At 41.0% G+C, this 15,263-nt stretch overlaps 1 protein-coding gene across 1 annotated transcript in view; it reads left to right on the top strand.

Annotated features, from left to right (window-relative positions):
- The window catches only part of MEI4 (meiotic double-stranded break formation protein 4), a 238,118-nt gene that overhangs the window by 72,455 nt on the left and 150,400 nt on the right, over positions 1-15,263 (top strand). Inside the window, exon 3 of the mRNA XM_036871740.1 lies at positions 4,669-5,204. Coding sequence (XP_036727635.1) covers positions 4,669-5,204 — 536 coding nt within the window. The remainder of the gene's footprint in view (positions 1-4,668; positions 5,205-15,263) is intronic.

Below are 15,263 nucleotides of genomic sequence, written 5' to 3'. Positions count from 1 at the left end.
TACTTTATTTAGTAGGCAGTGAGGGGTTTCCAACCTGAAAGTGTTGGTTTCCAGTGCTAATGCTGTTTGCATTCTACACAGTTTCATCACTGAGGACAAATAGAAGAGGAAATTAATTGGTTATTGGTTACCAGAAGTAGTAGATACTATAAAAAGTAAATTATTGGCTTTTTGTTAGCAAGTACTCTGAGACATTATCAGTTATTATTGGAATAACCATATTCTTTCTGTCTGCCTTTCTATCTATTCTGTTTGATTTCTCTTATCTGTGTATGTACTTGTCGCGGTTTGGTGTAAGATCGTGGTGCACCGTGAATATTGAGGGGTGAGAGGAGGTCTGTCTCAGCCAGCAGCAGGTTGTTGCCCTAAGCGTTTCCCCTGATAAGGTGTCTTCTACAGATGATGACATTACTCAGTGAGGGGACCACAAAGATGACAGGAGACAGGACTTCTGCCATTCAGGAGCTCAGAAACAAGTGGATAACATATAGAAATTGATGGGGACTTCCCTGGTGGCACAGTGGTTAAGAATCCGCCTGCCAATGCAGGAGACACGGGTTCGAGCCCTGGTCCGGGAAGATCCCACCTGCCACAGAGCAACTAAGCCCATGCGCCACAACTACTGAGCCTGTGTTCTAGAGCCCGCGAGCCACAACTACTGAGCCCGTGTGCCACAACTACTGAAGCCCGCGTGCCCAGAGCCTGTGCTCCACAACAAGAGAAGCCACCGCAATGAGAAGCCCGCGCACCGCAACGAAGAGTAGCCCCCGCTCACCACAACTAGAGAAAGCCCGCATGCAGCAACGAAGGAAGACCCAATGCAGCCAAAAATACATAAATAAATAAATCTATTAAAAAAGAAATTGATGTATGCCATAGTGGAAATGTACAGAAGCTGGTATGGAAACACACAGGCCTCTTTGCCGTGGTTGGAAGGCCTTGAAACAGGAGGCTTGGTTTTCCTTGCTCACTGTGTGGCTTTTCTCAGACCTCTTCATCAAGTTGAGCCTGTGTTTATGTCCTTTTTGGTAAATTAGGGATAACAGCATACTTTCCAGGGCTCCTCTGAACAACTGAATTATTCCCTGGAGCTACTTTGTAAAGTGAAATGTGAATATAGATTCTTTTCTTTGATTTGGTAGCATGACTTCGATACTGTGAGCCTCATTGTGTAACACCTCCTTGTGGTCCTCTCCTGTGGAGCCCTGAGCTCCTTTAGGGCGCTGAGAGGCTGCTCTGCATGTGGTCTCCACATTGTCATCCTCAGCGTATGGCCTTATCACTCGTTTCTGAGGACACAGAAACAAACCAGAGAGGAAGAGTGGTACTTGGTTTTGTGTATTCCTATCACCAGAGCCCATGCGTGGTTAGAACTACTCCCTTCAAATTTGCACCTGTGAGCACCTGGAGATGAGATGGCATGATTATTACTTGCCCAAAGGCACACCAGTGAGGAGTGAGTGAGAAGCGGAAACAAGAAAGCAGCTTTTGCTTCCCAACTTAGTTGTTGGGAGAATTCATTTTATGAGTCTTCCCTGAAATCATCACCTGTGAAGTTCAGCTTACTTTGCTGGAAAATTGAGTAGGTTAATAAAATATTTAAACTTATGTTCATTTTCTTAGTGGAGAACCTTTTTGAATTTTGTGAAAGAAATATGTAATCTACCTGAATAATTACTGTAGTACCCCCTGTTTTACTTGTGTGCAGAGTGAGATGGATGTCTTGAGAAGTTATTTCAAGTGTTTTTCCTTGCTCCTAAGAAAAAGAAAGTGTCTGTTGGCTTACAATGAACATGTTGTCTGCCTGTTTTAATATAGAAATAGCCACATGTCGTTAAACTTGTTGCTGACGGTCCACTGCTCTGGGTACCACCACATTTGGGAATTTGCTGCATCACCTCCCTAATTTGGAGTACAGATACTGTAGTGATAATTCCCAAGCACATATTTGCACATTTGTAGTGGTCATAGTAGACACTTGTTAAATGAATGCACGCTAAATTAAAGCTTAATCCTCTGATTCTGCCTCATCAGCTTCTCATTTTACTGAAGGAAAAAAGAGCAGTAAATTAGATAGATTTCCAATTTATGGTGGGGCAGGGAGAGGATGCTGCTTTTGCCATTGTTCTTATGTCCTGTTCAACTAGTGTCCCCCATCTCCAGCTTAAAAAAAATTTAAAAAAAGACTGTTGGGTGAGATCTCCTTTAACCTCCTATGTGCCAGGGGTATTTTTACATCCCTGTACATCCTCATCCTATTTCCTTCAGCCTGGGGGGGGAAGAAACTCATCAGTAAGTGCAACCCATCCACCGGTCCTTGACTCCGTCTCCTTCCGCCTGCTCCCGAGTCATGCCCCACCTATTTTCTCTCCTGCCTCCAGCTTTTTTCTTCATAATCTATAATTGCTCGTGTTTCTCCCAGCGTGTCCGGCCATGTTTGCCTGCAGTTACTCTCTGTGTTAAGCTGTCCCGATCCAGGTCCTCAGAAGCCTTCGCCCCTCTTCACCATCTTTGTGACTTTCCCCATCACTCTTCGGTCCGCTCACTGTGGCTTCTGCCCACCACCCCGACTGACCGAAGCTGCTTTGGACACGATCGCTGGTGATTTTCTAGCTGGTAGTTCCGACATGTTTTTTTAGCTCTTTATTTTATTGGACTTCCCTCCTGCGTGTAATTCTCCTTGAAACTATTCCCTAGCCGTTCATGACACTGTTGTTTTTATTCTTCTTGTACCTCTTTAATTGTTCCTTCTCTGTCTCCCTGATGATTGTCTTTTCTCTACTCAGCCCTCAGGTTGATGCTTCTCAGGGTCCCTCTTGGAGCCTCCGCTCTGGTCACTGCTCATCCTCTCCCCGAGTGGTCATTACCACTTTCATCCTTCCAGATCCCTCCTGCACACTGATGACTCCTAAAATGTAGTTTCAGTCTAGACCTTTTCCCCATCCTTTGGCTCATGGTGGCCAATTTCCAGGTGAATATCTTCACCTAGATTTCCTCTGGTTGCTTCCAAGTTTACATGACCAAGACTAGCTTCTCTTTGTTTCTCCAAAGCCATTTTTCTGTTTGTATTTTTACTGATCAGTGGGTAGCACCGTCGTCCACCCGGTCACCTAATTCAGAATCACGGGATGCATTTATTCCCACTCTACTCTAATGCCTGTCAGTCAGTCAGCTGGCTTCCCTTTGTGTTTCCTTTCCAGTCTTCCACTGTAACTGCTTGTTTCATTTCTCTCATCACTTGATATCAGGACTGATAGAGGTGACTCTGAACTAATCTTTCAGTGTCTCATTGGGTCCTTCTCCAGTGTGCCCTTCGCAAAGCCCATAGAGTGGTCTGTGAAATGAAAATACGACCATTTCACTTTCCTACGTTATACTGTTTATTGTCCTATTCCTGCTTCCACTGCTGACATCAGTATTTCTCCAACGTGGTTGCATAGATACATGCATGTGCTGTAGAACATTCAGTGAGAATGTTGTGTGTACGTTTTACTGATAATCATTTTACAAACAACAGCCTTTTTGTGTTTACGATGGCATCTCTGTCACAGAATGACCTAAAGTTACTAAGTTAAGCCTTAACTGCAGTATGTCTCAGCTGATGTCAGAAAATTCTGGTGGCTATATATATAGTTTCAAGGATCCGTGACATACACACACACACACATATATATATACATAGATATAGATAGATATACTTGAATAATTATAAATAAGTACACATACATATATACATTGTTTATATATTTATTTTTGTATATTAGGTATGTGTGTGGGTATATAGATAATTTTTCCAAACTACACTCACTCTATGCTCTACATATAAATTCTGAGGTCCTTAATATCTCTTTTAAGATCTTTTGTGACCAGCCTCTACGTATTTCTCCAACTTAATATCTTGCCTTATATTTTCTGTAAGAGGAACATGAAACTACTGGTGGGTCCTTATATATACAGTACTTTTCTTTTCCTTCTTAAGTTGTGCTTTTATGCATACCCTTTGGTAGATGGAATTCTCTTCTCTTCCTCCATTCCCCCAACTTTTTAACTTGGAATTCTTGCTTATGTGTTATAAATTAGTTCTACCATCACTTCTTCCAGGAGACACTGATCTAACTGGGGTGGGCTGTTCAGTGTTCCTCCTGTTTTCATAGTGCCCTGAGCATATCTCTATCTTACATACACCTGTTGTTTTGCAGGTACCTGTTGGAATCTATACCAGACAGTGACCTCCTTAAGGTTTCGTGGTCTCTCCTCTGTATCTTTCAAGCATGGCCTTGACTGGGAGATAGTGACTTGACAAAACATGGGTGAATCATCTGTGCTTTCTACCAGATAAAGACCTTGTCTGCAGTCAGTCTAAGCGATTTCATTCACAGTTTCTCCTCTATCAATTTTTATACTACTGCTTTTCAAATGTTTAATGCATATTTCATGCTTCATTTAGTATTTTAAGTTAGAAAAATCAATGTCTAGTTTTTATATGAAGAAATGTTAGGGACTTCCCTGGTGGCCCAATGGTTAAGACTGTGCTTCCAAAGCAGGGGACGCAGGTTCGATCCCTGGTTGGGGAACTAAGATCCCACATGCTGTGTGGTGCAGCAAAAAAAAAAAAAAAAAGAAATATTAGATACAGAAAGATAACACTTCTGTTCCTTTCTCTTTCAGGAGGTCCATCTTCCCAGTTGCAGGCTCAGGAACCTAGAAGTTCTGAAAACACTTCGACTCTGCTGGAAGATTCTGGGTGCGGTTTATCAAACGATCAGAGAACTGAACCTTCAGAGATGACCGAGCATTCTGGGGAGAGCTGCGTCTCCACCCCCTTCCCACCACTGCCCATTGTGAACAGACCTTGTGCTCCTCTGGAAAAGCCTCTGTCTTCTCACATGCAGTTCTTGCAACATCTGCTTGGGCTGAAGACCTTGACCGAGTCAGAGAGTCTGAAAGCTGACTTAAGCCACTTTGAAAACGCCTCTTCCACAGTATCCGATTCTGTTTTTCAGTTGCTGGATGGCTTGATCACTTTTTACCGAGAACCCAAACTTCCTTGTTCAAGCTTTTGGATCAAAGCTGTGGATACTTTAGCTAGACTGATCAGTGATTGTAACTTATCTAATCATATTCTTAAAAAGTGTTCCAAGAAGCTGGAAGAATTTGAGAAGACCCTGCTACAGGTTATTTTAAGGAACAGCCATATCAATCGGGTAAGTAATACATCTTTTCTGTGTATGAAATACCACGTCAGTAGTTTGGGTGAGTACGCCCACTGGGTAGTGCCTGTTGTGGTCCCTTGGCCTCGTGGCTCAGTCTCCAGTTGGACCTTGTGTTGCAGCCATCTGGAGTTCTGACCCAGCAACATCTGCTTGGGTCCTCACGACCCAGCTGTGGCCTCTGATGCCACAGCTTTGTTCTCTCCATAGATGCCTATGCTTTCAAGCTTATGCTTCTCCACTTGGAGTTACCTTCCCTGTGTTTCTTATTGGTATCTTTGGATACTTCTCTTTTTACTAATCTCAAAGGAGAGTCCCTTTATTTATTATTTTTTTTTTAATTGTGGAGGCTCCTCTAGGACTGGGTCTCCTTGGAGTTTTTTTTTATATTTATTTATTTATTTATTTATGGCTGTGTTGGGTCTTCGTTTCTGTGCGAGGGCTTTCTCCAGTTGCGGCGAGCGGGGACCACTCTTCATCGCGGTGCGCGGGCCTCTCACTATCGTGGCCTCTCTTGTTGCGAAGCACAGGCTCCAGACACGCAGGCTCAGTAGTTGTGGCTCACGGGCTTAGTTGCTCCGCGGCATGTGGGATCTTCCCAGACCAGGGCTCGAACCCGTGTCCCCTGCATTGGCAGGCAGATTCTCAACCACTGCGCCACCAGGGAAGCCCTGGATACTTCTCTTTTTAAAAAAAAAAAAAAATTATTTATTTATTTATCCTTGGCTGTGTTGGGTCTTCGTTGCTGCACGCGGGCTTTCTCTAGTTGCGGCGAGCGGGGGCTACTCTTCGTTGCAGTGCACGGGCTTCTCATTGCCGTGGCTTCTCTCATTGTGGAGCACGGGCTCTAGGCACTTGGGCTTCAGTAGTTGTGGCACGCGGGCTCAGTAGTTGTGGCTCACGGGCTCTAGAGCGCAAGCTCAGTAGTTGTGGCTCATGGGCTCTAGAGCGCAGGCTCAGTAGTTGTGGCACACGGGCTTAGTTGCTCCGCAGCATGTGGGATCTTCCCACACCAGGGATCGAACCCGTGTCCCCTGCATTGGCCGGCGGATTCTCAACCACTGCGCCACCAAGGAAGCCCTGGATACTTCTCTTTTGTTTTCCCCTGCCTACAGTTACTTCCTATTGCTCAAAAAGTCTCAATGCTTTTCAAAACACCACTTGTACTTATGGTTTTCCAATCTGTAACGTCTATGACCATTAAATTCCTCAGGATGGATTACCTGTACTGTATTGAGTTTGTTCTTTTTCTGGCATTGACTAGCAGATGCCTGGAGGTCAAAGACTGTTTTTCTCTTCTGTTAGAATTTCCCTTGTAAGTGGCATAATACCCCATGGACCCACCGCAGATGTGGGTTAATTGAATACATTGGCTGAGGAACAGATACTATATGGCATTGCTTTGGTTTTTGTTTTTCTTATTTACTTAACATGGCTTAGAAAAGTTGACTCGGGGATTCTTTTCTTACAGGTGACATTGAAGTAACCTGAAGTTGTTTTGTTGTTTGGCTCTTGAGACATAATGGAGAGTTTCTTTTTGGTATTACTTTCTATCTCCTTCACTGTCTGATCCTTTGGGATGGTTGTAAATGCCTTCATATTTTAATCTTTTTTAATTGACTACTAAAAATATCAGAGGAGGCTAAAAGGTCCATTTAACTTATTTACTACATTTCACTGGGTAAAGTTTCACAAGGTTGTTGGACCTTGTTTTTTCTGATACCTCTCTGTCTCGTGTTTGTTCCCAGCGTCATTATCTAATGCTCAGAGTTTTTGTACAATATCGGCTTTACCTGAATTTTCAAAGCTCTGACAAAATTGAACTAATAAGCTAATTTGTTGCACATCCATCTCTTCTTCCCTTCTCTATTAAGGTATGATTTGATCAGTATTATAGAAAACTTTACAATTAAGCTTTTGGCATTTTGAAAGATACTGAATTTTCTGTCTAGGAAACTGAAATTTTTTTTTTTACCTAATATGGTCAATCAGGAATTAAATATCAGATTTTCCATGGTATCTATCTGAGATATATAATCAGCTTCTCAGCCATCAATAAATACCTCAAATACTTAATATTCCTAAATCTGTTTTTTTTGCATATGTTTGCTTTCTTCTTTTAAAACTACTTTAAACAGGTTTTGTGTGACTTGGAGCCTTCCAGATACTAGCATTCATATTCCTTATCAGTTACCAGATGATGCAAATATTTTTTCAGTCTAGTCTTTCTCTCACTGAAGGATTGGCCTACACAAGAGTGGAGTTGGGAACTGTATGTATAGAAGAAACTTGTGATGGTACACGTGGGTCTGAAGTGTATTTTCATACCATTTATCATGGTACAAGCCATTGTTGAATAGTTGGTCAGCAGTGGAAGAACGAGTGAATGAGCGGCTCTGTTGTTTAGCCAGTATCTAATTGTTATCTTAGTCCTGTGTCTGTCTGGGAAGGTTAAGCTGTTCTCTGCTTGCAGTTAACCTCTACTTTTCTTGGAGAGGTCATTGTTGCCATTTAGAGAAAGCAGCATCATAAAATTGCTCACTGCATTCACAGTTAGGGTGATGGTTCATAAATAAGTTTTAATGACTTTATCTCTGGGGATTTTTCTTCTCCCCAGCAAAAGCATCTTAGACTAAATCATTCAAACTTTTGTCGTTATTACTACCATCATTATTATTATTACCATTTTCATCTTGTTCCAGATATGTTCACAAAACTTCTTTAGTAGAAAAATTGACTTAACAGTTACTCTTCATAAATGCTTTTCTGTGTTTTTTTAGCTTTCCTTGAATAATAAACAAAATCTCAAGAAAGAATATATTCTGACATGAAATATAGGATAGCTCCTACTATTATATTTTTTATTGATACTATTCTTGAGTTATTAAAACAAAATATCCAGTTTAGGGGAAAAAAGTACTTCTTTTGAAAAACCTTGTTCCCAGAGATTGGAAGTGTTTAATTAAATTATACTGGTTAAAACCGTGAGCCCTGCTATTGATTTCATTAAAGTGAACCTATGTTTGTGCAATGTGATAGGAAAAGGTGTGGTATGAATACTTTAATATTCTGACTGAGGGATTTCATGTATCTATAATTCATGTACAGTCAGGTTTTAAATAAAATATAAATATTCAACAACATGTTCTCAACACATTCAGTAGTAAAATTATTCTGACCATAACTTAGTCTTTCTTTAATGATACCAATAAGAACTTGGTATCTTTCAAAATCTTGAGGTCATCATGGTGAATATCAGTTATATTAGAGCTGTATATACATATATATATATATATATATATATATATATATATATATATATATATACACACATGTGTTCAAGAAATAGGAGATTGAAATGAGATATCTTAGAAATTATTTTGAGTAATTCTCTGATATTAGCTTGGTTGAAATTATTAATAAGTTTAGGGAAAAATATATGATTTGTGATTTTTTTAGATTTGGATAAATCCTATTTATTTTTGTGCTTTTCTTTTTAAGGAACTTTATATTATGTTTATTTAATAACAAATTTTTTAGGAATTGTTATCTTAGTTCCATGTCTGTATTACATTTTTAGGATAACCATTAGGTAGGACTTGAAGGTATAATCTATAGTGTGACATTTGACAGGCATGGAAGATATATGTCTTGAAACCAGATGGGTTCCAGGGGTCTGCACTGGGCCTGTTCTAGGGGTCCTGGGATGCAATGGTGACTTAACTTGGGTTGAACTGTCTTCTACTTACAGGCTCCAGTGTGGCACCTTCCTCATTCCTCTGGGTACTTGCTTGGGGTCAGGAAGGTTTCCCTTTGAGTTATTTAATGCCCTTTGTTTGACTGACAAACTGACCTTTCCTATACTTCCAGACTTCAAAATGTGTTTATTTCTATGATTAGAAACAGCATGAGCTAATCCTAGCATTGCATGGCCACCTATTTCTACTATCATGGAAGTTTAACACTAGAATGCTTATAGTTCTATTTAGATTTTGCAGTGGTATCTTTGTCTTAAATTTTCATTTGTTTTAAAGAGATGGGAATGATTATAGTAAGTTAAATATCAAAACCTATAGTTACCATTGAGCTTTTTAGATATTTAGCATACAGTGCTAAATCTTAGAGACATAATAATGAGTTACTTAGAACACATATTCTTCAGATTTCTTATTTTTTTAAACCATAAAACAACTCTTGGACATACTAGTTGTGAAATTGAAAAAAAAATACTGATTATCAAACAGACATTAAATTAGAATCTTTTGTACGTATGGTAAGCAGAATAATGGTCCCCCAGAGATGTCCACATCCTAATCCCTGGAGCTTGTGAATATGTCACCTTACATGACAGCAGGTGGGTGGCATTTCAGGTTGCTTATCAGCTGCCCCTGGGATGTGGTTTTCCTGGATTACCCACCTGGGCCCAGCACCCACAAGGGTGACTGTAAGTGGAACGGGGTGGCAGGAGAGTCAGTGTCCAAATCAGAGAGAGTTTTGAAGATGCCATGCCTCTTGCTGTAGAGGTGGAGGAAGGGGCCGAGAGCCAAGAAGTGCAGGCTGGCGAAGGCAGGGGAGTGGGCTCCGCGAAGACCGCAGGCCTGCCAGCCTCTTCCCTTGGGCCCAGTGAGACCCCTTCAGACTTCTGACCCCCAGAACTGTAACGGGATAAATGTATGTTCTTTTAAGCCACTAAGTTTGTGGTGGTTTGATACAGCAGCAACAGGATGTAATAAGCTGTGCTTCCCATTTTTATACGGTAACTCTGTGAGGTACGTGTGGTTGCCATTCTTGTTTCCATTTGAGAGATAGGAAAGCCGAGGCTGAGAAAACTAGTGAGCGGTGCTGTGCACACTAGCCCCTCGAACGCGCACGGCACGTGGCTGTGCTTGCTCGCTCCCTTCTCTCTCCTCACGGTCCTCAGATCCGGAGGACTGACCCAGATGTCTGCAGGTGTCACCTACAGAGTCCTCTTCCCACCTGCTGCCGGCTCCCTGATGCTCATCCCTTCCTGCCAGAGTCCTGACTCGTCTGACCCTCGTCTGATCCCCCCGCCTCACGGCTGGGAATCCGGCGGTGGCCCCGCTGGATGCGTGAGGAGGCACATTCCTCATCGCAGCCCGTGGGGCTCTTTCCTACGGCCTCATCCAGCCTCTTTGGCCTTACCTGTCTCCATTCCATCCTAAACCTTCTTCACCTGGTCAGGCGGACGTGTCTGTGGTTGTCCGAGGGCTTGCTGTTCTGTCCCCGCCCTCTGTGCTGCAGGACCTGCCAGGCCCTTCTGCTGTCCAGCCAGTTCCACCCGGCTTTCCAGACGGGGCTTGAGGATCAGCTCCCTGGAGAAGCTTCCCTCGTCCCCTGCCTCCGTCTCCCTTTCCTTTGGCTGATTAAATACGCTTCCCATGAATTCACCGCAGCACACGTTTCACCGTGCAGGGGCTCCTGACTCCAATTTATCCTCCATCAGAATCCAGTCTCTGGGCCAGTGCCAGGCTGTCCTCGCTCCGTGTCCTCAGGGCTCCATGCGGTGCTTGGTGGGGTGGGTTTGGGGGTCTCAGTGTAGCTGGTGCAGGTGGGGTCTAGGCTCCTCACGTGGCCTTTGCTCCCATAGGGGGCTGGGCCACAGTCTTTTCCTGTGGGGTTTGGCAGCTTTAGGGAGGTTATCTGTAAAAGCTCTCCATCTTGCTAGGCTGCCCCTTTTCTGTCCTTTGGCTAGGAGAGCAGACTTTTATTGTTGTCGTTGTTGTTTTTGTCTGTACCCATTGGCATTTCTGGGTTGTTGGCTTTTTTCGTTCCAAATGTGGGATAAACGAGACAAAAAGGAAACCAGATCTATTTTTTGTTTTTTGAGGAACCTCCATACTGTTTTCCATAGTGGCTGCACCAATTTACATTCCCGCTTTTCTCCACACCCTCTCAGTCCCACTCCTGGGCATATATCTGGAGAAAACCATAACGCAAAAAGATACGTGCACCCCAGTATTCATAGCAGCTCTGCTTACAATAGCCAAGACATGAAAACAACCTAAATGACCATCGGCAGATGAATGGATAAAGAAGATGTGGTATATATACACAATGGAAATTACTCAGCCATAAAAAAGAATGGAATAATGCCATTTGCAGCAACATGGATAGACCTAGAGATTGTCATACTAAGTGAAGTAAGTCAGACAGAGAAAGACAAATATCATATGATATCACTTATATGTGGAATCTAAAAAAAATGGTGCAAATGAACTTATTTACAAAACAGAAACAGACCCACAAACATGGAAAGCAAGCTTATGGTTACCAAAGGGGAAAGGTGGGGAGGGATAAATTAGGAGTTTGGGATTGACATATACACATTACTGTATATAAAATAACCGATAAGGAACTACTGTACAGCACAGGGAGCTATACTCAGTATTTTGTAATAACCTACAAGGGAAAAGAATCTGAGAAGGAATATATATATATGTATATGTACATGTATATGTATGTATAACTGAATCACTTTTGTACACTTGAAACTAACACAACATTGTAAATGAACTATACTTCAATTAAAAAAAAAACAAAACAAACAAAAAAAAACTAAGTAATTACAGAAAAAAAGGAAAAGAAAACCGGAGAACTCACCACCTAGTCCTTCCTGTGGTCGTAAGATTCATAGCCTGTCCACCTGTCAGTCTTCTTGGGTTTGTTTTAAATATAATGCCTAGGGTTTTTAGTACTTAGTGAGAGGATGAGAGGTACACAAGTCCACTTTCCAGAAGTGGAAACCTGTGAATGTATTTTTAAAATACGTACTATTCCATATTATAATGACAAAGAGCTAGCCCTCTGTCCCACCCGAGACCACCGTGGCCAGGTGTGTACTCCTGTTCTGCCCCCACTTAAACCTGTGCTTTTAAACAAAAGGCTTATGCTGCTATATCTCAGGTTATTTTCTTTTTCATCTGTTCACTTTTTATCATAGAAGACAAAAATTTATGTCTTATTGTGGCTGCTCTCTTCCAATCATACTCCTCAGTCATAGTTTTGTCATAAGTTTTGGTTAAATAAATATTACATATTTATATTATTATAAATATGTCATGATGTATTTTTATTATTATAAACATGCCATGACGTATCTGTATTATTATAAACATGCCATGACGCATTTGTATTGTTATAAACATGCCAAGATGTATTTGTATTATTATAAACATGCCAAGACGTATTTGTATTATTATAAACATGCCATGACGCATTTGTATTATTATATGTTACTGCATATTTATATTATTATAAATATGTTACTGCATATTTATATTATTATAAATATGTAATTTTTAACACCAACACATCTAATATACAATGGTTTCATTTCCTTTTTTTTTACAGCTTTTTTTTTCCTTAGGATTTTTTTTTTCCACTTGCTTAGTTTTTTGCATACCTATAATTGATGCTTCCTTCAGATACTTTGACAGGGTTGTAAACATCCTCTCAGTATGGCCAAACAAATGAAGTCATTTATCAGTTCCATCTTTTATTTATTTTAAGATACACCTTCTGGAGCCCTTTATCTTCCTGTTCTCATCTGGGCTGAGCTTCCTGTGTCTCTGATCAGATTTACTCCATGGACTTCTTTTAATCACCACCCTGGGAATTCCCTTTGCTGCTTTTTTGTGCTGTGTCTCTGAGTCCCTAGATCTCATATATTCCTTTCCTTAGTTTATAACTTCATTTAGGTGATGCACATTGTTTACGAGCTCACTTAGAATGGATTCCTGGGATGTAAACTTTAAAAATATTTGTTTGCTTAAAATATTTTATTCCAACTTTAAACTTTATTGGTGGATTAGGATAGATTTTCTGGTTGTAAATCATTTTTTCCGTATAATTTAAAACATTTTTCTACCAACTTCTGGATTCCACTGTTTCTAATCAGATTTCCAGTGTAATTCTGATTGTAATTCCTTCAGCGTGATCTATCCCTCAACCTCGCACACCCGCAGAAGCACTTAGGCTCTCTCCTGTTTCCATTGTTTCGTAATTACAGGATGGTGTACCTCAGCGTGGGTCTTTTTCTTGAGTCCTTGGTGGGTCTTTGAATTTGGGATTTCATCTTTCAGTTCTGAAAAATTTTTGAATAGTTTTTCTCATATATTTCTGCCTTTTATCTTCTCTGTATCCTTTTTCTAGAACAGTTCTTGGTCTGATCCTCTAGATTTCTTATCTTTTTTTCTTGTACTGTTTATTCTTTTTCTTTTTCTTTTTCCTGGGAGATTTCCTCAACTTTTTCTTTTAACCATTCTATTGAATTTTTATTTCTGCTGAAATAGTTTTCGTTTCTATGAGTTCCTGTTCTCTTGATTGTTCCTTTTCATAGCCCCCAGTTCTTGTTTTATATACAATAATGTGTAAAACTTTTATATTTTCCTTGTTCCCTGCTTTGCCTCTATTTTCTTCTGGTCTTGATTTCCCCATCTCAGTTGATCACTGTTTTTCATATTTGAGGCTTTCCAGTGCCTTGAACTAACCTGGAAAGATGGGCAAGATTTAGGAGGGCCCTCTGAAAGATAACTTGGGGGAGGTATGCCAGCTGCTTGACGAGAGGCACTGAGGCAGGGGGAAGCTTGGAGAGCCCTGGAACTGCTGCAGTCTGGGGGATTCAGTTGGAAAGGAGTGGAGCTTTGGAAGACATGTGCCTAACGTGATGAGAAGGTCCAGGTAGTGAAGGTTCTTGTATTGTTTTGTTAAATACTTGAGTTTCTTCTGCAGCCCTGAGGTATAAGGTGTACAATTTAAAATCGCGTGCACAGTTTTGTGTGTAGGAGCATGTGCTTTTTTTCCTAGGAGGGCGCTCATCCTTTTCATGTGATTCTGAAACGATGCTGTGATCCCCAAAGTAAACAACATCTGGGAAACCATTGAGACTGACTTGCACACCCCACCCAAATAAATACCTCAAAACATGGCTCAAATCTTACTTCACTCATAAATTCTTTCTTATCAATTTGATCCTGAAATGGGCTCCTCTTCTGAACTTCTGTAGTGATTGTTGTCTACATAATTCACTTTTCAGTTTGCCATATGCTATATTATTTTAGCTTATCTAGTATGGCTTGAATTTTTTTAATGTTTTATTAAACCTGTCAAATGTTTTTATCACAGAGATTAACAGCTTAGGTTAGCATGCCCAAAATTTATTTACTAGCGCTGGCCTTAGATAACTGATATTGAGTTCCACATCTATAAAATGGAGACAGTAAATGTGATTACCTCATAGGGCTGTTGGGAATATTCAATGAGTAGATGCAAATGAAGTGCTTATTAGCATAATATCAGGTATCGTATGCTGTCCTGAGGAAGGGCCATATCCTATTTTCTCTACTATTCCTGATATAATGCTGAGCTCATTCCAGGAGCAAAATGAAGTATTTTCTGAATTGAAAATAAGAGAATGAAAGTAAATGACAAGTTATACTTCATATACCCCTATATGCTTAAATACCATCTTCTGTCTTTTGATCAAATTTTTCTGTGTATAAAACCTTCCCAAGCAGCAGCTCTCTCTTACTGACACTGTAATGATATTCCTGAAGCACCCCCATGTACTAGGCAGCAGGGCCTCATTTTGTGGTGTCACTAACTGCCCTTCCAATGGCCACGGCTTCCTGCTGACCGATGAGCTTATTAGCAGGTATCATGGATTTTTCTTCCTATTTTAATTATAGAAAATCCATTGTAGGGACTTCCCTGGTGGTCTAGTGGTTAAGACTTTGCCTTCCAATGCAGGGGGTGCAGGTTCAATCCCCGGTCGGGGAGCTAAGATCCCACATGCCTTGCAGCCAAAAATATGAAACATAAAACAGAAGCACTGTTGTAACAAATTCAATAAAGACTTTAAAAATGGTCCACATAGCGGGGAACTTCAAGGTGGCGGAGGAGTAAGATGTGGAGATCACCTTCCTCCCCACAAATACATCAGAAATACATCTACATGTGGAACAACTCCTACAGAACATCTACTGAACACTGGCAGAAGACCTCAGACTTCCCAAAAGGCAAGAAACTCCCCAC

This window comes from Balaenoptera musculus, chromosome 12 (genome assembly GCF_009873245.2).
Source record: "Balaenoptera musculus isolate JJ_BM4_2016_0621 chromosome 12, mBalMus1.pri.v3, whole genome shotgun sequence".
Lineage (NCBI taxonomy): Eukaryota > Metazoa > Chordata > Mammalia > Artiodactyla > Balaenopteridae > Balaenoptera > Balaenoptera musculus.
The sequence above is the reverse complement of the archived record's forward strand: the minus strand, read 5'-3'. Positions and strand labels throughout refer to the sequence as shown.